Genomic DNA, 24479 nt, shown 5'->3' with positions numbered 1-24479 from the left:
AGCACACATTTCCCTCCTGGTTCATCCCCGATACTAAGAAACTACGCACCACTTCCTACGCCCTGCGTCATGCAGCAACTACAGACTTCGCGCGCACAAGAGGGCGAGGCCGAGCGTAAATGCAGGGATGTCAGCAGAGCGCAGCGGACCACCAGGACAAGCGGCGGTGGCGGCGGCGGCAAGCGCGACAGTCACCGATATTTTTACATCAAACGAGGGCGCCACGGGGCCTTAATGACGACCATGACTCTTGCTGTATCGCCTGGCCAGATTTACCCACATGCTGGCGGCGGCGGCATACATGACAAGTGAACCTTGAACACATTTCCACGTCTCCAGTTTCTTCATGCTCTTGCAAAGTGACGACCGCCTTCACGAGTTCAAGAAAATGACTTACCATCATCCTTCGTTCTTTTAATTCATTTATCTACATCTACTCTCAACGTTCATTACACTGTCTTTTTCAAAAACTGCAATTGGAGTCTGCTGCGCAACCTCAGCGTGAATGCTGACACAGATGAAACCGCTGTTCCATTTTTTTTTTTTTTTTTTTTACAAAATGATCTAATCTTTCGTCCATTCTCAAAGCGTTACTGCGTAGCAAAATCACTAAAAAATCCGCTAATTATATAACTATAACGTACGCTAGGCATGTCGTACGCCAACGGGCTGATCAGGAAAGAGGACCGTAACGGAGGCACTGAAGCCTTCACCCCATGACCGGAGTTTCAGACGGACGGATTAACCCAGAATTGTCTTAGCCTGTTATTCCTTCCTGCCTGGGCATGTGTGTGTGGCCTGGCTGGTGACCTCAGAGTGTTCTGACCCACTTATGCCTCCTCCACCCAGGCAGATAATTACCCCTGGTCTTTGGCACACAAAAGGATTATTTTCATTGACCTTATTGCGTCAGGAACCATTTGGACTTTAAGCATGTAATTTCATTTTATGGGACAGATGGCACAGATGTATAATTATATCTACAAACAGAAAACGTGCATGTATGATAAGAGAAGTTTCAACACAAATATTTTCGTTTCTTCACGGTACAAAATAACGCATGTGTCACTAGGGCAGTATGTTAATCACAGAGCAGGACTCTGTGACAACACACACCTCAGGTACATGTGCTACGATCTTAAGGGGGGAAAAAAGATGACCTCTACACCTAACGCTTTCCAATACTGAGATGATGGCATGTGCTTATCCCAGCTGGGGTAACCTTCGGGGATCAACATGGCTTGGATTTCTTTTACTTAACTATGGCAAAAAAAAATAAAAGTCCTGTTTATTGCCTTTGGTTAAGTGGCAAGAATGGAATCCTGAACAAGTAAGGACTCCCGCCAGTTCTATGCACACTGCTGAAAGTTACACGATTTTATAAGCTAGTGTTGCTCTTGGCAGAAAAATATAATTATCACATCACAAACCTTCAGCTTAATACTGACATATCGCGTTGCGGTACATAACGCAAGACTACGCGGGAGAAGGTTTATCTTTCCATGACCAAGGTTACGCAAACCTCGGGACCCCTTTTATGGGGTTACTACAGCTTCGAGAATGCACTTCACGAAGGAGCAGTGTAAGGTGGGTTCCTCTGGGACGAGGTCATCGACGACAATACTATCCCCCCACTGTTCACTGACGATGGCATGACTTCCAGGGTGATTTCTCATCACTCGTAGCGTTACCACCTACAGATGGAGGTCAGGAGCATTTCACCATTAAGTGCTTGACTATACACAACGTGGGCGTCTCCTGAGGTCGTAAAACCAGTTGTCCTTCAGTCAGACATACCAGGCGGTATATATGTGTCACGGAAAGACGTGTTCGTCTTGTGTGGAAAAAAAAAAGAAATAAATCTAAGTGTGGAATGATTTACGGGATGTAACGACCGGCAAGTCTTCCTCATGGTCCAGTGTTGCAATCACAGTGCTGACGTCAAGGCCCGAAGCACCACCACTTTTACTGGTCAGACCCGACAGCCCCCCACGAAAATTCTCAGCCGTGAATCTGGTGCTTCGCCCAACCAGGGTTCTGACGATGGTTGAATGAGGGGAAGGGAGATGGATCGTAATGAATACCAAGCTGGAGGGAAGGGTAAACTGTCTCGACTGAAGAGAAAATGATAAGAGAAAAAAAAGGCTAGTTCCCAGGGTGCCAGGCTGCCTCCACGGTCAACAGCGAACTACACACACGAACTATTCACGAGGGAAATTTTGATAAATGGTGGTGGCTCTTAACACGAAAGACGTGATGATGCACTCAGTAACCTCTGATCAGAATCGACACTGTGTATATTCAGGCACGCTTACTAACCTGATAATGTGGAGGATAGAGCAAAATAAATATTTTGACGGCGCTTAACAGCCATAAAACTTCAGGCCAGCCATTGGAAGCCTGGATATGAAGCCATGAAGCCTACCCGATTCGCAGATCAAACCAATCTATATATCGATGAGGGTGTTTTTATAATTATCAATTTATACCGTACGGGGAGAGATTTCTACATTGCTACACGATATAAGTTGTCCAACTTCCTTTCTAACACATTTTGATTCTTAATTTCATGTAATGGATTCTGGTTCTTCTACCCCTGCAACTCTCGAAGAACTACGCAGTTCTTACATCAAGATTATCAAAAAACTTAAAGTTGTGATAACTTAACTCTTTCCTCTCCTATGGTGGGCAAATCTAAGGCCTCCAGCCTTTCCCTGTAACTAAGCATCCTTAATTCCGGTACCATCTTTGCCCTCCTCTGAACCTCCTCTATTAGTTCTCAGTGCTTCTTTAGGCACGGTGACCAAACTTTTTCAAGGGCCTATGTCGGATGTGAACAGCTTGCTCAATATTCCCTTATCCATATTTCTATATGCTATTCCAATATCTACCAGTAGACAGTTTGTCTCCTTTGCTATTCTCCTAATGTGGGACTCTGGCGACAAGTTCATATCAGTGACGAGTAATGGTCCCAGAACAGAATCCTGTGGCACTCCGTTGGTCACCACGACCAGTTTCGAGGAGGCTCTTACATGCATCCTTGTTCCCTTCCACTGTGTGTGTGTGTATGTGTGATTTTTACTTGTAAGCTACGGGGTGAGTTTTGCACTCTGTGTTGTCCTGTGCCTTCACCTCGTATATATATGTACCATAACTAACATGTACACACACAGCACACACACACACACACACACACACACACACACACTCCAACCTCAGCCAGACATCCGTTTACCGATCAGCCCCGAGGAGGGGACGTACAGCAGATATTGGTTGTGGGCTGACTAACGTGTCCAGGATCCAAACCCAGGTAAGCCCGTGCGTCGTGAATCATCATGGTCAGTGACGTTAACCAGTACACTACGGAAGCCCGTATGGTGTGTTTTAAGAGACAGATTCATTTACCAGAAAAACGCTATAAATCCTACGTCAGGCCAATGGGATTTGGTGGAAATGGCCTTGTTAGTGAAGATGATGGTGCAGTGCTGATGGCTTTAGTAGTGAAGATGATGTTGTAGTGCAGATGGCCTATGGCACGACCTACAAAATGATCAATGTCGTAAGCGGGTCTAGGAAGCTAATTAGCAATGGTATCTAAAAGGTTATTCCATGGAACACTTGTCTTACCTGCAGCACAGCATATTCAATGGGAGTCAAACCAGTTTTAAACTTATGTGGCACAAAAGTGGAATCAGAGCTAAAGGTCTCGTACTTTTGAACTGCAAATATATTGAGGAATAACTATATAAAGTGTCATGAGTACCTGACTTAGGATTTTCAAGTCGTGACCTAAAGCGTACAGTCCAAATCCCCCCCCCCCCTTTTTCTTTTTTTTTGGGGGGGGGGGCACGGTGGGAGGGGACTAACATTAATTCAACTATTCAAATACAGTATCAAATGCAAGAGAGATGTTCCTCTGAATATGAGAAAAAAAGATGGACAAGAACCAACACACAGGTTACTAAATACAACTATCAAACTCAGTATGTAAAAAAAACGTTTGACCCCTTTCTCACATGTCGAGATAATGTTGTTCCTGAAATTTACAACACTCGCGTTACTGTAGGTTCTTTCATCCAAAGGCGGGTGAGCCTCTGGCTGGTCTATGCTGATTGCGGCCCTGAATGGACTAAGAGAGAGGCCACAATGTCTACGTATGCCGGGAGCGGGTAAGGAGGTGAAGAGCGGAGCAAATGCAAAATACCACAAGTATTTCAGATATCTAATGGTATGGTGAAAACCCAGTCTGTGAACGGCACTTAAAAAAACCACCTCGACTGCCGATCCTCAAGTCAGATATCGGCACGATCGGCGACTCCTCGGGAATTCAGGTCGATGAGTCGGGCAAATCTGACTTTAGGATACATTCAGCTCATTTCAAATGATATTACTGTTTCCCTACCTCGCCCGAGTTATGAGGAAAGAATTTTTCCGAACGGCGCGGTCTGCCCCAAATTTCGGGAAGGGGTGGAGGCAGGTGACTCCAACCTCTCTGCTGTAAAAACCTATGGTGGTGACCAGAAGGTCAGTGTGACTCCTGACGATGGTCAAAAGCCACCAACAGGCGACAGAAGAAGGACGTCTCGTATCCAGGTTACTCACAGGATCTCATGCATGTGCCATTATACTGCCTAGGATGGCAGTGAGGTCTAAGTGAGAAGGAATTTTGAGGTGACTGCAGAGGAGAGACGTGCTGTGCCCCCGAGCCTGAGCCTCGGGTGAAGCAGGCCATGAAATGCTCCTCACCCGCAACATGACCCGCCTGATGGAGATGCCTTCACCCACCCACAGCGGGACTGCAATCACTGACGAAGAGAAAATGTCAGAGTTGACACTGACAGATGCTGGGTCTTGGAGCAGACTTTACAGGCTATCTTTAATGCGACTATCCTGTCTCTCTTTTTCTTCTCGGTACACGGTGGTAGGAAGCCACCGAGCGGTCCTACCTGCCTGGATTCGGGATGGTTGCTGACGGCTGAGCTGTAAGCCAGCACTTCAGTGACTGTCAACCGCCACTCCCTCAGCCCAGGCAGTAGTCTTTTCTTTCTGCCTCACGCACACGTGACCCGGAAGATGGCTTTCAGTCAACAGACTTACAATCTCTCCTCCTTATACATAAACAACCCTTGACAACACGCACTTCCTATGAGTCCACGGGTAAAATGAAACACGAAAAGTTCCCAAGTGCACTTTCGTGTAATAATCACATCATGACTGACTGTTATATTTCTCTCTTGTGTCTCCCCTGATGATGTGATTATTTCACGAAAGTGCACTTGGGAACTTATCGTGTTTCATTTTCCCCGTGGACTCATAAGAATACACTTGATCACGCGCAAAATTGAGATCCTTTCCAATATATATATATATATTATATATATATATATATATATATATATATATATATATATATATATTATATATATATATATATATATATAAATAAATAAATAACACAGCTCCCTAGTCACAATCAGGCCCCACACATCTGTCCGTAGTTTACCCCGGCTGCTTCATATGCTCTAGTTCAGTCCAATGACAGTACGTTGCCCCCAGCACCCATCACTCCAGATCACTCTGTCCTGTGCACACCTTTCACCCTCCAGCATGTTCAGGCCCTGGGCTCCCAGATTTTCCTTTTCAATTCACCCACCCATTTCCAATCTGGCCTCCTCCTTCTCCTTGTTCCCTCCACACATCCTCTTTGTCAACCTCTCCTCTCATTCTCTTCATATATCCAGACCGTTTCAGCACATCCTCTTCAACTCTCTTAACCACACTTTTCTTATTACCACACCTCCCTCTTATCCTATCATTACTTAATCAACCTTTCTCACAGCATATATTGTTCTCGAGCGTTTTGTTTCCAATACATACACCCTCCTCCATACAATCTTACCTACAGTGCTTGACTCGTATCCATGAAACACTGTTGGGACTATTATACCGCCAAGCATACCCATTTTCGCTATCCCTGATAGCAACCCTCTTTCCACACATTCCTCAGTGCTCCCAGAACCTTCGCCTCTCACCCGCTCTGGTTCACCTTCATTTCCATGGTTCCATTCCCTCCCATATCCACTCTCTGGTATCCAAAACGCCTTACTTCTTCGACCTTTTCTCCTTTCACAATCACAGCACAACTTATGTCTCTGTGTACTGCTAAACCTAATAACTTTGCTTTTATTGTCGCACTCTTCCAAACTCTGGCACCAACTTTTGCAGTCTATTTCTCGAACCAGTGCTGTGTCATCAGCAAAGAACCACTGACTCACCCCCCACCCAACTGCATACCCCCCTACTGCATACCTGTCCCCTCTCTCCAAGACCCTTGCATTTACTTCCCTCACTACTCTTAACCATAAACAAACAGCCATGGTGACATCACACATCCCTCCCACAGACCTCCCTTCACCTGAAACCCTTCTTATAAAAGTTCCTCACTGCCTCTAATGGCTTTCCTCCCACACTATATATTCGTAAGACCTTGTACAAGGCATCTCTACCAACCGTATCATATGCTTTCTTCAGGTAACACAGATGCCCATGCAAAGCCTTCAACGGCAAGACTTGATCCACACATCCTCTACCAGTCCAGAAACCACATTGTTCCTCCCTAGTGTGACGCTCTGCACATGCCTTCACCCCCTCAGTCACCATTCTCTCATACTAGTTACCAAAGACATTCAACAATCATATACCTCTGTAACTCGAACAATCACCATTGCCCCATTAGTCTTTATACTCTCTCTCTCTCTCTCTCTCTCTCTCTCTCTCTCTCTCTCTCTCTCTATATATATATATATATATATATATATATATATATATATATATATATATATATATATATATATATATATATATTATCATAATCATACTTGGTCGCCGTCTCCGGCGTCAGCGAGGTAGCCCAAGTAAACTGACGAGAGAATGGCCCAACACACACACACATACACATGTATATACATAAACGTCCACGCACGCACATACACATACCTATACAACTCAACATATACATAAATATACATGCACAGTCATATACATATATACACATGCACATATTCATACTTGCTGCCTTATCCATTCCTGTCGCCACCCCGCCACACATGAAATGGCACCCCGCTGCTCCCGCGCGCGAGCGAGGTAGCACTAGGAAAAGACAGCAAAGGCCACATTCGTTCACACTCAGTCTCTAGCTGTCATGTATAATGTACCGAAACCACAGCTCCCTCTCCACATCCAGGCCCCACAGAGCTTTCCATGGTTTACGCCACCTTTGACACATATATCCTCTTTGTCAATCTTTCCTCACTCATTCTCTCCATATGACCATGGACCATGTGACCATTTACTCTCAGCTTTCTTCTTTCACACACTTTACCAAACTCAAGTCACCAGCTTCTGCAGTTTCTCACCCGAATTAGCCACCAGCGTTGTATCATCAGCGAACAACAACTGACTCACTTCCCAAGCCCTCTCATCCACAACAGACTGCATGTTTGCCCCTATCTCCAAAACTCTTGCATTCACCTCCCTAACAACCCCATCCATAAACAAATTAAACAACCAAGGAGACATCACGCACCCCTGCCGCAATCCGACCAATCACTTTCCTCTCTTCCTACTCGTACACATGCCTTACAATCTTAATAAAAACTTTTCACTGCTTCTAACAACTTGCCTTCCACACCATATACTCTTAATACCTTCCACAGAGCATCTCTATCAACTCTATCGTATGCCTTCTCCAGATCCATAAATGCTACATACGAATCCATTTGCTTTTCTATGTATTTCTCACATACATTCTTCAAAGTCACATGAAAAAAATATCTATATAAATTCTTGCCGCTTTCCGCGTAGCGATCTAGCGTGTAGAAGCGAAGAAAGACTTCATTTGCTCACGTATGCGGTAGCTGTTGTGTATAATGCACCAGAACCAGAGATCCCTACCCACAGCCAAGCCCCTCAGACCTGTCCGTGGTTTCCCTGATCGCTTCATATGGAGAGAGAGAGAGAGAGAGAGAGAGAGAGAGAGAGAGAGAGAGAGAGAGAGAGAGAGAGAGAGAGAGAGAGAGAGAGAGATTTAAAAGATAAACGACAACGGCTATTTTTAACCAACGTAGCCCATGTTGCTGTATCTACTGGTTCAACCTGAGCGATGGACTCTGAACGTTAAACCAGAAAACACTTATGTATATATTTTACTAGTAAACTATGAAATTACGTACTCACGGCCACACTTGTGTGAATAACTGCGCTCCCATCATTTGTCGGGATCTGGCGGGGCAAATGATTTTCGTACGCATACTGTAAACACTTTAGAAACCTGTCGCCACGCATGATTAATGTAAAATCAGTTTATACATTCTGAGTAACTTCTTACATAATTCTACTTCTAGTTTTGTTACCAGGTGAATTTGGAGGCCGCTCAAGATATAAAAACGGACTATGTAAAACGATATGGCTAAACAGTGATTTCGGGCACGTATTCTTGTATTTTCAAACTAGCTCAAGAACTGAGTGGCCGTGGTCAAAGCTAAGGCCAGCCATAACATTTTCGATGATGTGGTTGAGTCACTGGTGATGCAGCGGGAGTAACGCGATATAAGCGATCCCGTGCGGCAACACAAGGCCCTATTGTTGCCATCTCACAACGCGCGCACCCAACCATGAGGGATGTGTTGGTCTTGCAAGACTTACCATTATTCCCTCCCTGACTTTCAGATCGTGTGAGTCTGACGGTGTATATTACAGTACTTTACAAGAAAAAACAGTAAACATTTATATGCAAGTTTTAATGAAAGATGTAACTATCACGCAATCTCATGCACTGTTGACAATATCTATTTTTGGTCAGTAACTACGCTTCATTTGTAGTCTAATTAACAGTTTGGACCTCATAATCCTACAAAAATAAACAATGGACCACAGGAAGTTTCCACAGCCTGGCGTCATACACGCATTAGTTATATTTGTTTACGTTGAACAGCAGTGGTTAGTTCTGCCTAGCAACGGGAGAGTGTCTGATCTGGGAACAATACTTCGGCATTTCTTGTGTTCGGAAACACCTTAAGAACGACAAACTCTCTACAATTGGACAGGAAAAACTCCCACAAGGGCTATGAGAAATGCCTTCGCCCATGGATTAACTCAAATGATATTCAGCAGTCGTATTCCACGTATAATTTAAAGAGACGGTGTACAGTACGTTCAGTTCCTGATGACTCGGAAGGCGGGAGGGAAGTTTTGTCAAGAGCAGGAAGGTAGTGTGGGGGGAGAGTGTTAATTTCCAATGAGCCGTGCAGCCAAAAATTCCTGAGAGCAGTGTTCACTGTCCGCAGGAGGTATAATATCTGTGGTGTCGTCATCTGTTGGGTAATAAGAGCATCGAGAGCTATAAACCTTGAGGTACTTGCCTTATGACAACAACCAATAAACACAAATAAACAGAGGCATACGAGAAAGCAAAATATCACCGCGTGAACATTAAACTTTAAGAACAGCCGAATGTTAATGTATTTAATCTAATGCCCGGAATAAGCGGGACTGTATCTCAGCTATTGACCAAAGTAAGCTCAACTCAGCATGCAGAGTCAACAGTGAAAAATATAACAGATCTGAAGGGGAAAAAAAAACACAAGCACAATATAAGACGTGAATGAAAAAAAATCAAACAGGTCGTAAGTCAAAAGAAAACGGCTGGTGAAGTCAAAGAGAAAGCCAATCATTATGACGGTACAAGAGAAAAAAAAAAAAAAATATGGGCAACTCTCAGCAAGACTCCAGTCCCACGAGGCTAAATCTGGAGCATTCAGCGAATACTTGGGGGTAAATTGCTCCCGAGTCTCTGAATTTGACACTGAGATGTGGGTCAGAAGAGCGCCGCTGATACGATCGTGCGAGCGGCGTTAATTATAAAATAGTGTAGGCGACACTGAGGCAGATGGCGGAGGATGCTTAACTGAGGGGGGAAATAGCAAAGGCATCACTCAGGAAGGCAATAGTGCGGGTGTGAGAACAAAAACGACTGACGCAACCGAGGCAGGCGGCTCTGAGACCAATGGCGGAGGCGTGACTGAGGTAAATGACTGAGGGAGATGTGAATGACATGGGGACACGTAAATGACATGGGGGACACGTGAATGACACGGGGGTACGGGTGAATGAATCGAAAGGTACTGGAAACGTGAATGAAAGCAAGAGGAAGTGGCGGAGTGACTGAAGAAAACGGTAGTCGAGACGTCTAGGGAAAAGACGCCACCTGAGGCATCTAAGACAGCAGCTTCCTCATGCTGACATGCGTCTCAGAGAGAGAACCTGACGAGAAGGAAATCAGGAGCCTTTCCCAACAGCTACATCCTGGACGTTTTCAAAATCTCAGGTCTTCCACTTCCTCCAAATCCATAAATTCTTCCTCTTCTTTCTATCCCCATTAACCCTTTGTATTTCAATTAACGCCCGGCTTAGATGTGAACTTTTGTCTGAAGCGATGAGGTTTACAGGGTGGCACGTGCGCGTGTTTCACCATCCAGCATGCTCAGGCCTCGATTGCTTTTTTTTTTTCACTCCATCCTTCCAACTCTAATTTGGTCTCTCCGTTTTCCTTGTTCCCTCCACTTCTGAGACATGTATCCTCTTTATCAACCTTTCCTCATTAGAGCTCTCCATTCGTCCAAAACATTTCAATACATCCTCTTCCGCTCTCTCAACCACACTCTTTTCGGTACCACACATCTCTCTTACCCTTTCATCATTTACTCGATCAAACTACCTCACGCCACATATTATCCTCAAACATTTCATTTGCAACACATCCACCCTCCTCCACAAAGCCTCACCCATAGCCCATGCCTCGCATCCATATTATTGCTTGACTACTATTCCTTCAAAGGTTTTGACCAGGTTACCCCTCACTTTCTCTTCCAAAGTGGGCAGCTTTAAAATCTTTAGCCTTTCCTTGTAACTTAACTTTCCTAATTCTCGTACAATGTTTGTTGCTCTCCTCTGGACCTGCTCTATTAGCTCTCCTTGCTTCTTAGATGTGATGACCACCAAACTTGAGAATCATATTCTACTCTTGGCCTTATGCAGGATATGAACAGCTAAGTACTGTTTCCTTATCCATGTATTTGAACGCTGTTCTCAATGTTTGCTGCTTGTTAGTCAGTAAGTTAGTTAGTTAGTTTATTTGTTTGTTTGTTTGTTTGTTTGTTTGTTTGTTTGTGTGTGTGTGTGTGTGTGTGTGTGTGTGTGTGTGTCCATGTACCTGAACGCTGTTCTCATTGTTTGTTTGTTTGTTTGTGTGTGTGTAAACAGATGAATGAACAGGCAGATGTATGTGCGTACAAATTGTAAATTAACCCGGCAAAAGATGAGTTTTCTATCATAAACACAGGAAAAATAGTGACGTGGCTGCTTTCAACACTGTAACTTCTTTCTTGAGAATGAATGCGTGTCGGAGACGTCACAAGATACTGACACAAGAAAGAAACAGCTGTCTATTGTCATGAATATTTCGAGAGCCAGATATATGTTAACACGTTACCCAGGATTGTGGTACAACAAACAGCATGAACTATGAGGACATAAGAATGTAATGGTGGATTAGAGGCCCTTGAATCTGATACTCTGATGGGTAAAACTATACGAGATTGAAGCGGGAAGAACGCAAGAGGATGGTAAAGACGTAGCCTTCAAAGTTGAAAGGATTTGGCCAAGTATGGGAAGCAATGACCGGAATAAAGGTCTGGGTAAGTGAAGGATGACTTTATACAATTAATCTGAAGTGGAAAAACCTGATTTGGAAAAATCGCACTTAGACTGAAATAGTGAGTGTTATGCAACTGGATGAGAAAGGTGAGTGTGAACTTAGCAGCTTGAAGAAAAAGCAAAGTTCAACTTGAATTAGGTAGGGAAGAACGAATCACCCTTTGAGCTATGGCGTAGCTTAGATACTCCCTGTCCACGACAGTATAAACAAATACCAGACCGACACTTGATTTCAACTTTAAAACCGTTACCTAACCTTATGGGGTTGTGTGGTACGCGGCGCTCAAGCTGCAGCTGAAGATGAGACGCGTGGTTAAGTGTAACAGCCAGTGACATAATTCCCAGCAACAACCTCGACACAGTGTGTTTCAATTCTTGTAAAGTCGCTAAACTAAAGAAATCAACAGCTACAAACAAAAACATGCTCACTGAGTTCCTCGCATATCGTAAATCCTCACCAAACACGTTTAGAAAGAAAAGAAAAAAACCACGTAGTTACGAGCCTTACCACTAAGCTGTAAGTCTAAACATTCAAACCACTATATGTCTTAACATGTAAACCAAACATGTACTCGCTGCCATAAAGCTTAATGAAAAGTCCTCAAAATAGCCACAAACCTCAGCGAGCATCCACATACACCCAGCTCATCGCTAAAAAAAAAAAACAAATCAACATAACCAGAGCCAACACTACGAACACGCGTCCACACGCCTCACCGGAGTCCCAGGTATAGATGATAGTCATTTACATCACTATACCTATGAGTATGGACCTACTCCCATACACTCCCAACACAACCATAATACTAGCAAGTACCACCAACCTCGCTATTTACCCACCACCGTGACCACTCACCATAAACCTCAACACAAACAAAAGGGCCCTTGAGAGAAGGGTGCATACGGTGCCAAAACATACTGCCGGGGCTCGAGTAAATATTTTCAAACACAAGCATTACCAACAAAAACCTTTTGCGATACGAAAAGTGTATTTTCGCGTCAATAAATACACAATAAGAATTACATGTAAATGGATAGAATTATATTACAGCTATTGTAAAATTACCTAATAACATATCTATCATTCCATTACCAATATATATGTGTGTATATATATATATATATATATATATATATATATATATATATATATATTTTTTTTTTTTTTTTTCTTTTCAAACTATTCGCCATTTCCCGCGTTTACGAGGTAGCGTTAAGAACAGAGAACTGGCCTTTGAGGGAATATCCTCACCTGGCCCCCTTATATATATATATATATATATATATATATATATATATATATATATATATATATATATATATATATGGGTAACAATTAACAATCCATTCATTATGCAAGGTGTTTCAGAAGTCGGCAGAGGAAATGTGTCGAATATATAATGCATGTCCATATTGTCATATCTTTCATTTCCTAGTTTTTAGATTTTTTATGGTGTTCATCAAAGAAATAGTCATTTGAGGATTATCATTACTTTTATCAAAAATAATCCTAAAGGTCTCTTGACTTTGTGGTGTTTGCGAAAGACGCGCACGGCGAACTATGTGTTTCGGTCGCAAAAAAAAAAAAAACACCCGCCGACTCGTCCTTCACTGCGCCAGAAACGAGTTCCTAAGGGAAAATGTACAAGAAAAAGGACCAGTGTGACAGCAAAAGCTATTACAATAACAAACGCGTACCTGTCACCATAGACAGTTATGATAAACTATAAACAAAAATGTTATCATTTAGTATACATCATACACCTGCTAATCAACATACTTAACCAGTATTAAACGTTGTTACATTTAAGATATAAAACGTCTCCTCGGCCGCATAAATAATCGAAGAATTGCACTTACCTCTGTTGGATCACTATTCCACTGTTTTCTATTATAGTAAAACTTGGCATTGTCTATGGAGTACGTTCTACATCAACAGTGAAAGCTGGTAATCTTCTTTAGCCTTGAAACCACCAGAATGACTGAAAAAAAAATTGATTAAACAGTACCTGTCCTTGTTGATACTTCAGTTGACTTCATTTTCAGATTACAAAATATCACTACCGATCAAGAAAAAACTGGCACCACCCACTTCACAAAAAAAAACAAACCCTGTTACTTACCTCTATAGGAAATACGGGAAGGGAGACAGGTTCGCATGCCCAGTCACACACCAAGGAATGATTTGGTACTCTAAAGAAAATACTATGTAGCAACTGTGGATGGTGACCCACGGTTGCAAGTTTAAATTCTAAAGTCCCAAATCAGGCAAATAAAAATACCAAGCAGCCACAGAAGGTACCATATTATCACCTTCTTTATTAATGACGTTGTTAATTGTAATACAAACTTATACAAACTCCCGTACAATAAGTATGGAAGCGGAGACTCGACCACCACAAATGTTCTTCCAAATAAACAACCAAACTGCGTGATACTAGTTGGTACGTAACTTGTTAGCTGCTGACCTGTTTTGCCTTAACGCATCAAAGTTGCAGACATAGACTTACGTAAGCGATTTTAGACCAGTTTCTACAAAGGTCTTATAAAAGCAATAGTCACAGAATCATAAACTGTAATTATGGGAGTGCGTATTATTTATGTATTACCTACTGAGAAGTGCATATTATCTACATGGAGGGCATATCACACATAAAGAATTGGGGAGAAGATATTACATATATTACACACAAAATGCAATATACAATGGAGAGTGTAACTCCAGGGGAGTGTAAATTATACGTGACACCGGCTAATTACCATGAAGCCATGGCTCACACCGCCTGCTGTGTGTATAGGGCTGGTCAGTATAATCGGGTCTTTGATTGTAGTGTTTAGCAAGCACACCTCCCAATGATGGTGATATTCTGGCCATAGTGATGATCACAACACGCCTGTAAGGAAATGGCGACGTTCAGAAAATATTCATTGAAGACAAATTTCGGTAATGCCACTCCAATTTTCACAAGAACTATTTCTTTCATCATCCGGTCACTTGTTGCTTCACAGGTCACATGCATTCACATATATCACTTTCCTAGGCTAGGGAATATTTTCATTTAGCGAGTGACGTTTTCAGTATTCCTGCGTGGTAACAACAAGCCTGTATACTGTTCTAATTCCATCCAATATGCAAATCAATATTACTAAATTCCTATTCGAGTTGTGTGGTGCTATTCTTTAACATCTTACTTTTTTTTTTATTATTAGCACCTTTATATCGTTTCAGAAATAATGTTGTTACACCACTTCCGTTAATTTCTTTTTGTCTGGTCACTGATCATGAAACTTTTAGTGTACCTAAACTTATCATAAGCCTATATTAAATTATGCACTGATTCGGGTTGACTTTAGACTCTATGCATCTCAGAAAGATCAGCTGTGACACAAGAGGGTGCTTTGGACTGGACTGCACCTAGTAGTTCTTATCAGTCATTTGTAATCAATAATAGCACAGCAATGACACCTGGCGACCATTTCCTCCACCGTTTAGGTAATTCAACAAGAATCATAAAATCATCTCGTTAGAGAGGCAAGGGGTTATCAGTCAAAAAGTGTAGGTTTTGACTTGTTGACCTACAATCCTCATAATCTTAATTTCCATAAAGGTGGGCAAGGATCTGAATTAGCGGGATATAATGGAGTAAAATGACACTATACCAACTGCTCATGGTGATGTATCCATTAGAAGGACATGTTTTCATGGACTTTTACGAGAGATTTTAGGTGTAGCACCACCTACTCCCAATTATGTTACCGCAAAGTGGATAGGGCCTTGAATATGAGGAAAACTGATTAATAGAATCACTCTAACAATAGCTCAGAGCGTGAGGAAACGACCAGTACCACTTTCGTCGAAACATATCACCTAGAGCAGGAAATGCGCCAACTGTGAACAATGATTTGCGAATGTCCTTACGCGACCCGAGACAAACCTCCACCGGGCGCTTGTTTGATTGCCATAGAGTTTTAATCGGTTTATAAATCGATGTAGAAAGCTCATGAAGTTGTAAAAAAATGACTTACTTGTATGGTCTAGGAGTGTTTCACTGGATATCGCCATGCATCGTAACGTTCAGAAGATAAACACGATTGAATCCAACGGTAAATATGTACCGTACTTTCGGACGCCTTTCCATACAGCATAAAGGGATTGAATTACTGTATATGGTAATCTGCCCCACACTGGGTTCGATTCTAATATATCTATATACTTATGAGCTCTGCCTCTCGAACCCAAAGATGCATGGCGCCTGTGTAGTTGAGTGGGTCTCTTCAATAACGATTAACCTTAACTGTTAACAGAATCAGTTATTTAATATCGAAAAATAAGTTACATGAATGAAAATGTAAAACACCCTTAAATTATTAACTGGTCGGCCCAGAGTATCATGTGTACCCCCAACGGCAAACTTTTCGAAAAAAATATATAATTTTTTGCAGTTATAGTTGTTTTCCTAAAACCAAAATATGAAACAATACAGTATATCTTTATTCACGTTTCTGCCAGACGCACGATGCCCCCACCTATATCATACATTATGCACGCCCTTACTTTTCTACATCAATGATCTATTTCCTTACACACACACACACGTATATACATTTTCTCTCCATAATAATAGCATTTCTTCCACTGCAAATGATTGATATTTTGTTTCTTGCCATATATGCTATCACTTTATAAATGTAAACTTCTATTTCCTGTAATTGCTTCCGAACAGCAAAATTATTGATAACAGGTACGACTGGCGGCTTTAACAATAAAAAAGAAACTCACCATTACTCCATGTCGCTAATTCCCAATCCGTAATATCTCTTCTATGTCCTGGGGTTGTGGTGGTCTATGTGAGGTTCCTGGTTGCGGTTGTGATGACTCGTATGCTTTCAATAACCCAATGTTTTTCAGTATTTCCTTAGGTGGTTTATAATGATAATAACAGATTTCCATTTCTTCATAGTCCATACTTCATAGTAATGGATTTAAGCTTGATAGTCTATTTTGCAGCTTTGACTTCACGATGTTCATATGACTTAAGATACGATGTACATCAGCGTTAGAGTGAGGCATTGTCAGCATAGTCAAAGCCAATTCACGATGTTCTTATGACTAAAGATACGCTGTACATCAGCGTTGGAGTACGGCATTGTCAGCACAGTCAAAGCCAACTCAGAGGTCAATGAGGGTATTTTCGCTTTTTGCATCCCTGAACGAGGCTATTTCAAATCAGAGCGCTAGGGTGGTAGTGTTCTGTTTCCACAATACATGATGAAGCTTCCTCCATTGGAACTCAATGTGTAAGAGAATTTCTTAGTTATCATAAACACATTTGTTAATTCCTGTATTCCAGGCTTTATGGGTTGCAGGTATTCACTTGCACTCAGTGATAACATTGACTGTAACACTTGGACATTGTCTGGCAAACGTAGACGAAGCTGTATCACAAATTCCAACACAAATTGTATGCTTCTTCCTTGAATATCCTTTTCAAATTCGTACCCTAATTAAGGTTGTCTAAGTAGTTTTCTACTGAATCTCCTTCCTTTAATTCTCTCCCTAGGATGAGGACAGAAATTATGGAATCAATAAGTTGAATAAGGCCACTTAATAGTTTGGGTAGATCCTATACCTACTCATCAAATTTCCCATTTACAAGCTCAACTTTTCCAAAAATATGCTTTAAGAATATCAGGAAGACAGTTTTTCTTGTCATAAAACATGTCATACAGGACCTCAGCTGTGTAACAACTTTCACCATTTCTTGCCATTTCAAGGTGTAAGTTCAACCCACTGCTGCAGTAATCTGAGAATTGCTTATACAATTGACAGCCACCAAGGCTGCCTTAGCTGTATTAATTTCAATGGAGCTTGACCATCATTGATCAAAGAATAGGTCTACCTTGCTTGGCGAATAGCAGTGGGAGAACCAATTATAGGTCTCTCTGATCATAAAATTCTGGTTCCTAGGGACACTCCTGCAGCACGAGACAGCTAGCTGTAGAAAATGACACATATACTTGATCAGGATCAGATGAGGAACTTCTAACTTGAGTTTAGCATACATTCTACTATTAACAGGTCATCACAGAAGCATTGTCGGCAGCATTACAGTCAGTCAGCTCAACAAGGTCCAAGAAATTCACTACAGTCTTCTTACTCTCAGAATAGAACCGGACAGTGAAACCCAATAGTTTCGTTACCATAATGCCATTACTCTCATCAGTTAAGAGGCTAAACTTCTGATTGTCTATATCACTGTTCAAGTCACTTAAATGCAGAGCAGTCACACTGCACACAACTGCACTACACTTCGACCTCTTCAAATTGAAACTCTTGCATCCTTTACTATCTGCAAATCGTGCTTTGCACAGCTCACCGAGATGATTAACAACATGAAATGAACAGTTTTGCAATGAATAGTGATAAATTTGTGGTTTGTCTTTGAGTTCTGAATGGCTCTTTAGCTTGTCAGACAATGGACAATGGCAGTACTTGCAAAGACATTTTATGTCATCCCCTCTACTTTCCTTAACAGCTTTTCATATCTGGGGTCTTTCAATCACTCTAAAATGTTATTTTTCTTGCTCATTGTTGTGGTCGTTAAATGTAATGGCCTGCACACACACAACCAGCGGTTACTGTTCTTCATGGCCCTTGGATAGTTATGTCACATGGAGAGTCTGACTGAACCTGAAGGGAACTGAAACTTTCCTTATTTTAATAGGTTTCGATCAAACTTTCTAAATCACATTAACATATTTTCATTTTTGTCTGAATTTCCTCGTATATTGAAATAACGCTAAGTTTGGCGCCAATTATAAAAAAAAAAAGGGCTTAATACAAAATTTAGGTGCTACATCTCTATTAAAGGAACTAGGTCTAGTGCCAATAGCTCCAAGTTGACAAATCTTGAGGTACAACACCCTCTCGTTCTATCAGGACGATGACAGTTTCAAATTATCATAATTTAATGCAAGTTGATTAAATTCTGTTTGCTCAAAATAAGCTTAGGCGTATATATGATGAGGTACACAAAACCCTTTCCATATGTTTGTATGATGATATGAAAGTAATTTATGATAACCGTAAGGTAAATTCGTCTTTCTGAATAAAAAGAAAAAAATTCAGTTACTTTATTTTTCTCATGCTTTCCCTTCTCAGGGGTCAACTCTTTAAATCAATTTTCTTACTGACCAAGTTATCTCTGTGGATAAACAATGGTGTCAGTAGTCTGAGGGAAGAAATCATCAATTCTGATGATTTGCTTAAAGATCATGATGTCCTCGCTGATTCAAGTCATTCTAATTGTGACTATGTCGTTTTTGTTCCAATTTTCCAAAAATAAAAATACTCATGATATGCCTGATATTACCCAGGGTTAAGTTCTTTGGGAGTTTATCTCCAATACCACTGCTTCGGTTTTCAAAGTAAGGATACACCATTATGCAGTTTAGATTTATCCATTTCGCAACATTTGTGGCATCAGATCTGATACAATTAAACGCTGGTGGTGCTGACCTGAATATCTGCTTGGCAACATCCATAATCATAAATACCTTCACTGAACCTGCCTTGTTAGTACTGTGGCAAGATAATCCTGATTTGTTTTATACAGTACCTCTGGTGATTTTGAAAATGGACCGAAAAGCAATCAAAAATAATCTTTCAATAAGAGACTGAGAAGTTAAGAAAATGAGTGGAAAAGATTTCTTTTTCCTTAAGTTATTCAACCAAGAATAGGTAAGGAATATGTATAAAGCACCTATATGCTGGACCATTAGACAGTAAAAAGTTTGGTTAAGACTGTCTGGAAATAATAACAGTGTCAGAGACAAGGACTCCCAAGGACTGGGATCCTGGGTCCTCATATTCATGTAATAATGGAGACTCTATCCCAAAGATTATGTAGTTTAGGGACCTCCATTCATATAGTTACCTTAAATATAAGGATCCTTATAAAGGTATGGGGATGCTGATACCCATATTTACCAGTCTTTCATAAATGTAGAAATCTCAGCATGGACAAATAATTATTGTATAAAAAAGTATTGCAATGGAACAATTCTGAGCATCATTTACAGCTGCTGACTTGATTGAAGATTATTACAAGTTAACTAAATAAAAAATCTGAATATATTTAACCACTGGTATGGAGAAACAAGTTGACTATGTACAATCTATTTGGCCTTGTTGATACCCAAGTGATTATTGAGAAAATGATTCTTCCACTGGTTCTAGGATCTTCATATCAAAAGCCTGCATGCAGATGACTCTTCCACTAGTTCTAGGACCTTTATATCAACAGCCTGGATGCAGTATCAGTGGCTACCTTTACTGTTATGTTCAAAGTTGACAGTGACCACTCTGAATGCATAACACAAACACTACAAGAATTACCACAACTGAAAAAGTTAGCTTTGCTCACTTTGACCTATGGTACTGGAGTCAAGCAGCCCCATCCAATTCAGGACACCTGGGTAGGGGCCCCATGGGCATGGGCTAAAGTGTCCACGAATTATGTTTAAAGAACAGGGACACTTCATCTTAAGTCCTTAATTGTTCTGAACTTTTAACTTCTAATTTTGATGTGGAACATCAAATAATGGTAAATAACAAAAGACTTTGATGTTATTGTGAGTGGGGATGAAAAATGTTGCTGCAATGCAGATAAGCCCATCACCACTACATCACATTGGCTTGACTTAATGGCATTCATCTGGTAGAGTAACTTTTGCACTGAAAGATATATGTGGACACACAAGTTCTCAGCATAAAAAGGAAAAGTTCCTATACCAACATGTCACTGCTATATCTTACCATCACTGCTATATCTTACCTTTAGAATATTACATTGATGTTCACCAACTGGAAGATGATCATGTAATGCATAAGTTTGACTGTGTGGTAAATGAGATCATTATACGAGCAGAGGTGAGACAAGGCAAAGGAAGATATAATCATGATAAGTGTACAAACCTCAGCAATTTCTACAATAGCTTTCACTGAGAAATGGAGTGAAATGTGGTCAGAGGTTCTGTGAAATTTACAAAGAAGGAGTAGGAACATAGGTTTTTCTAACCACAGAGGAAATGGTAAGAAAAAGGAAAGAATGGTTTTACTAAAAGATGTTAAAAAACAAAGGAGTTTCAAGATAAGCAGTGGCAAAAATGGAGATAGTACTCCAAACAGCCAGTAACTGCAAGGCATAAGAAAGCAAGAAACAAGTATAGCAGTATAAGAAAGAAAAAACAAAGAAACTTTGTAAAAGAATACTGGACACAAGGCAGGAGAAAATCCAAATTTTCCATAAATTCATCAAGAGTCAGTTGTCATTTAAGGAACAGTCAATCAGACGAAGTAAATTCAGAAAGAACTCCTCAAGATGATATAAGGATATATGAGAAACCGAATAAAATCAAAAGTATATTCAGTAGCCTGTAACACCAGGGATGGAATGCAGAGGATCTTTTAGAAGACATTGAGATACCTAGAAAGACAGCAACAGAAAAATTAAAGGTCTTGACCCAGTAAGGTTCATGGTTCAGATGAAATTTCATATGTGCTGATGTGATTACTATTTGTGTGTTACAAGGAGTCTTAAACTTATGCTGCCTCATTCCTTACACTAGTATATTTGTACCACCTTTTACTCCTATAAATGCATACACACAAACTCACCCTTGCCTATGCAAAATGCAGATGTGCTTGATAAATCACTTTAAATAGCATTTAAGATGTCAATACAGAGGCAGAATGCAAAGGGAATGGAAAAGGGGCAAAAACCATCACTATCTGCAAGAAAAGAGACCTGAAACTGGTGATGAACTACAGACTGGTCTCACTGAGGAGTGCAGGCTAAGATAATCAGGAAATAAACTGATAACATTTTAATGAGGAAAAATTCCCTAAGCAAGACAGCTCAGTTTTGGGGAAAAGAAGGTTGTGTGCAACAAACCTCATGGATTTCTACATGCAACCTCTGTCTTAACCAAAAGGTAACACAGGGAGGACTGTTTGTATCTGGACTGCTTAAGCATTTCACACTATACTGCAAGGGAGACTGACTAACTGGACAAAAACAAGAGGGAAACTTCATTGGACAGAAGACTATCTTCAGTGGAAGGAACAAATAAGAGCCTTCTCCAAATGGGTCAAGGTTGATCTGAGACCATTACTATTCTTGATCTGTGTAAGATTTTTCTGAAATCATGGAACTCTGCCTGAGTATGTTTTCAGCTGATGCAAAGGTCATGAGGAAAGTGCAAAGTGAGGAGGATTGTATCAACATACAGGAGAGCTGAACAACCTAATAAAATTGGTTTGATACTTGGTTAAAGAGATTCAACCCAAGCAAATGTAAAGTAATGTGGATTAGACAAAGTGAAAGATAGTCTCAGTATCATTATTACCTAGCAAGAAATATACTTCAGGATTTAGTGAGAGGAGATAGTAATGGAAGCCAAAAATCCTTTACCGTCTGTCCACAAAGATACATTTCAAATTCCAGTTCTAACTGAACTGCTGCCACATTATTTTCTTTTGCATTCATAACGAATTTTCTAAGTATAATCAACTACAACTACTTTTCTAAAATAAATTGCAAATTGCCTTACTGGATTCTGAAACTTTAGTCTAACATAGTAGATCAAAAAACATACTGGGGCAGACATTGTTCAAAACATAAAATCTCTTATCCTCCTAAACTACAGTTGTGCAGTAAAAGTACAAAGTAATAAGTTCAGGAACTCAAGGATACATAAACAAACATTAAGAATACCCATTATTACATCCTGAAATACCTTTTAAATACATAAATTTCATGAATCACAGATATCAAAAACTAACAAACTGGGCATATATTTCAATACTTGTAAAACTGTTACTACTATTAACAACACATAAGGGAAAGGCCTGAAATTATCTCAGGCAAACAATTATAATAACTTTTGGAAATTAACAGGAACTACATGCTTTCAATGGAGGGTGTCAGTCCCTAGGAAAAAAAATTAAAAAAAATCTCAGGACAAAAACAAGTCAACCACCACTCACAAGATATAATAAAGCTTTCAATAATCAGTGGGATATGTAAGTGCCTACAAATAATGATAACTAATGGAGATATGCTACAATCATTGGATGATAATTATAGTATTCAAACTTTAAAAGGTTATCAATTAAACTCAGTTGAGCAAAGCATCCATTTGAGAATTAATATTGTTTATATGAATTATAAATGTAAACAAATGGCTAAGAAATATGAATGTACAGTCTTTTGGGCCCTAAAAATAGGCCACAAATATATCAACAAATTCCCTGATCACAACAAAATGTAGACACATGTCAGGACATATGCAATAATCTGTGCAAAGGACCCTATCTGAAAATTATACATTATAGTCTAAGGTGAATATCAAACTGGTGATATATATATATACATTGGATGTACAATAACTCTGAGAAATGCTGTAAGAAAATAACTGATGTTTTGCAATAATGTCATAGTTTGATCCTAAAACTTACACTTCAGTAAATCGAAAACTCCAACTGCATCACAGGACAAGAAGTCATGTGTCAGTAGAATAAGCTGAAACTTCTAGGACTTGAAACTAGCCAGCCAGCACTGTCAGGTAGCTGCTTATAAATTCTTTCAGGTCACTTCTGTATTGAGAAACAAACTCTTACCTCCATTAAATTTTTCAAGTCAAATATATCTTCATTTTTTTTAGTAAAATATTGTTACATTCTAGTCATCAAATTAAGCCATTTTCAAATTTATTTCACATTACAGTAAAATCAAATAAAAAATTCCCTTTCTGACAAGTATTCACATGAATTTAAAAAAACAACACAGCCCCTTTTAAAAAAGAAAAAAAAAATATCGCAGCCCAAACTTCCCTGTTTTTCTGGATCAAAATTTCAGCACTCTTTACAGTCTTTTCCAAATTTATTTATATATATATATATATATATATATATATATATATATATATATATATATATATATATATATATATATATTTACTTCATCAAAAACACTTGATGTCAATAGTCACAACAACAATCAATAATCACAGTTTTCAGTGCAGAATATGCATCCATACACAGAAATAAGAAATCACAGTGGTGTTGCCTTCCCCATCACATCCATTTTCACTGGTGCATGATGTCATCACCTTGCACAGCAAACTTGCTACACAATCCTTCTCTTCAGTGTCAACTTCTCATTGTCTGTGACTTGATACTAGCGCCATTTAGCATGCCACTCACATGGAGCATGTGGATTTCCTTCTGTAAGGGTGTCTTTCCCTGTTGCAGTACTCTAAATTGCTGGGATAAGTGTCACTCTTCCTCTAGTGCTTGCAAACAATTTTTCAGAAGTTGAGCTTGTGCCTGTTCATTAAGAATATGTACAAAAATGATAAAATTTACACAGTACATACTAATTACAATAATATACCAACATCTACTAATAATAACAGTACTCTAATGGATTCTGAAGTACCACTTTCACTTTACTATATAAAAAGCATCAACAAAATTCTTTGAATATCTAAAGGATTTAATTACATATGTAACAGGAAAGTGAGGCCAGCACAGTAGCTCCTTTACCTTGCATTACACACTTTATTGTCTCCTATACATCCATCCTAAAATATATATCAGAATGCAAGGGAATCTTTACATTCCTTGAGAGACTAATGTAAAA

General features: G+C 40.1%; 1 protein-coding gene and 1 long non-coding RNA gene across 3 annotated transcripts in view; both read right to left on the bottom strand.

The window, feature by feature from the left end:
- Positions 1–8854: 8854 nt before the first annotated feature.
- LOC139760527 (uncharacterized) lies at positions 8855–13976 on the bottom strand. The gene is made up of 3 exons (XR_011715361.1): positions 13896–13976; positions 13633–13754; positions 8855–9371 (listed from the first exon to the last, which is right to left on the bottom strand). It is a non-coding gene; the product is annotated as an uncharacterized lncRNA (long non-coding RNA).
- Positions 13977–22540: 8564 nt separating this feature from the next.
- The window catches only part of Snx6 (sorting nexin 6), a 66531-nt gene continuing 64592 nt past the window's right edge, over positions 22541–24479 (bottom strand). For both annotated transcript variants that reach the window (XM_071683831.1, XM_071683832.1), the window contains one exon: positions 22541–24163. In XM_071683831.1, the coding sequence (XP_071539932.1) occupies positions 24113–24163 (51 nt within the window). In that variant the 3' untranslated portion in view covers positions 22541–24112. The remainder of the gene's footprint in view (positions 24164–24479) is intronic.

Source organism: Panulirus ornatus, chromosome 37 (assembly GCF_036320965.1).
Source record: "Panulirus ornatus isolate Po-2019 chromosome 37, ASM3632096v1, whole genome shotgun sequence".
Taxonomy (NCBI): domain Eukaryota; kingdom Metazoa; phylum Arthropoda; class Malacostraca; order Decapoda; family Palinuridae; genus Panulirus; species Panulirus ornatus.
Note: the sequence above shows the minus strand (reverse complement) of the source record. Positions and strands in the feature narration are given on the sequence as shown.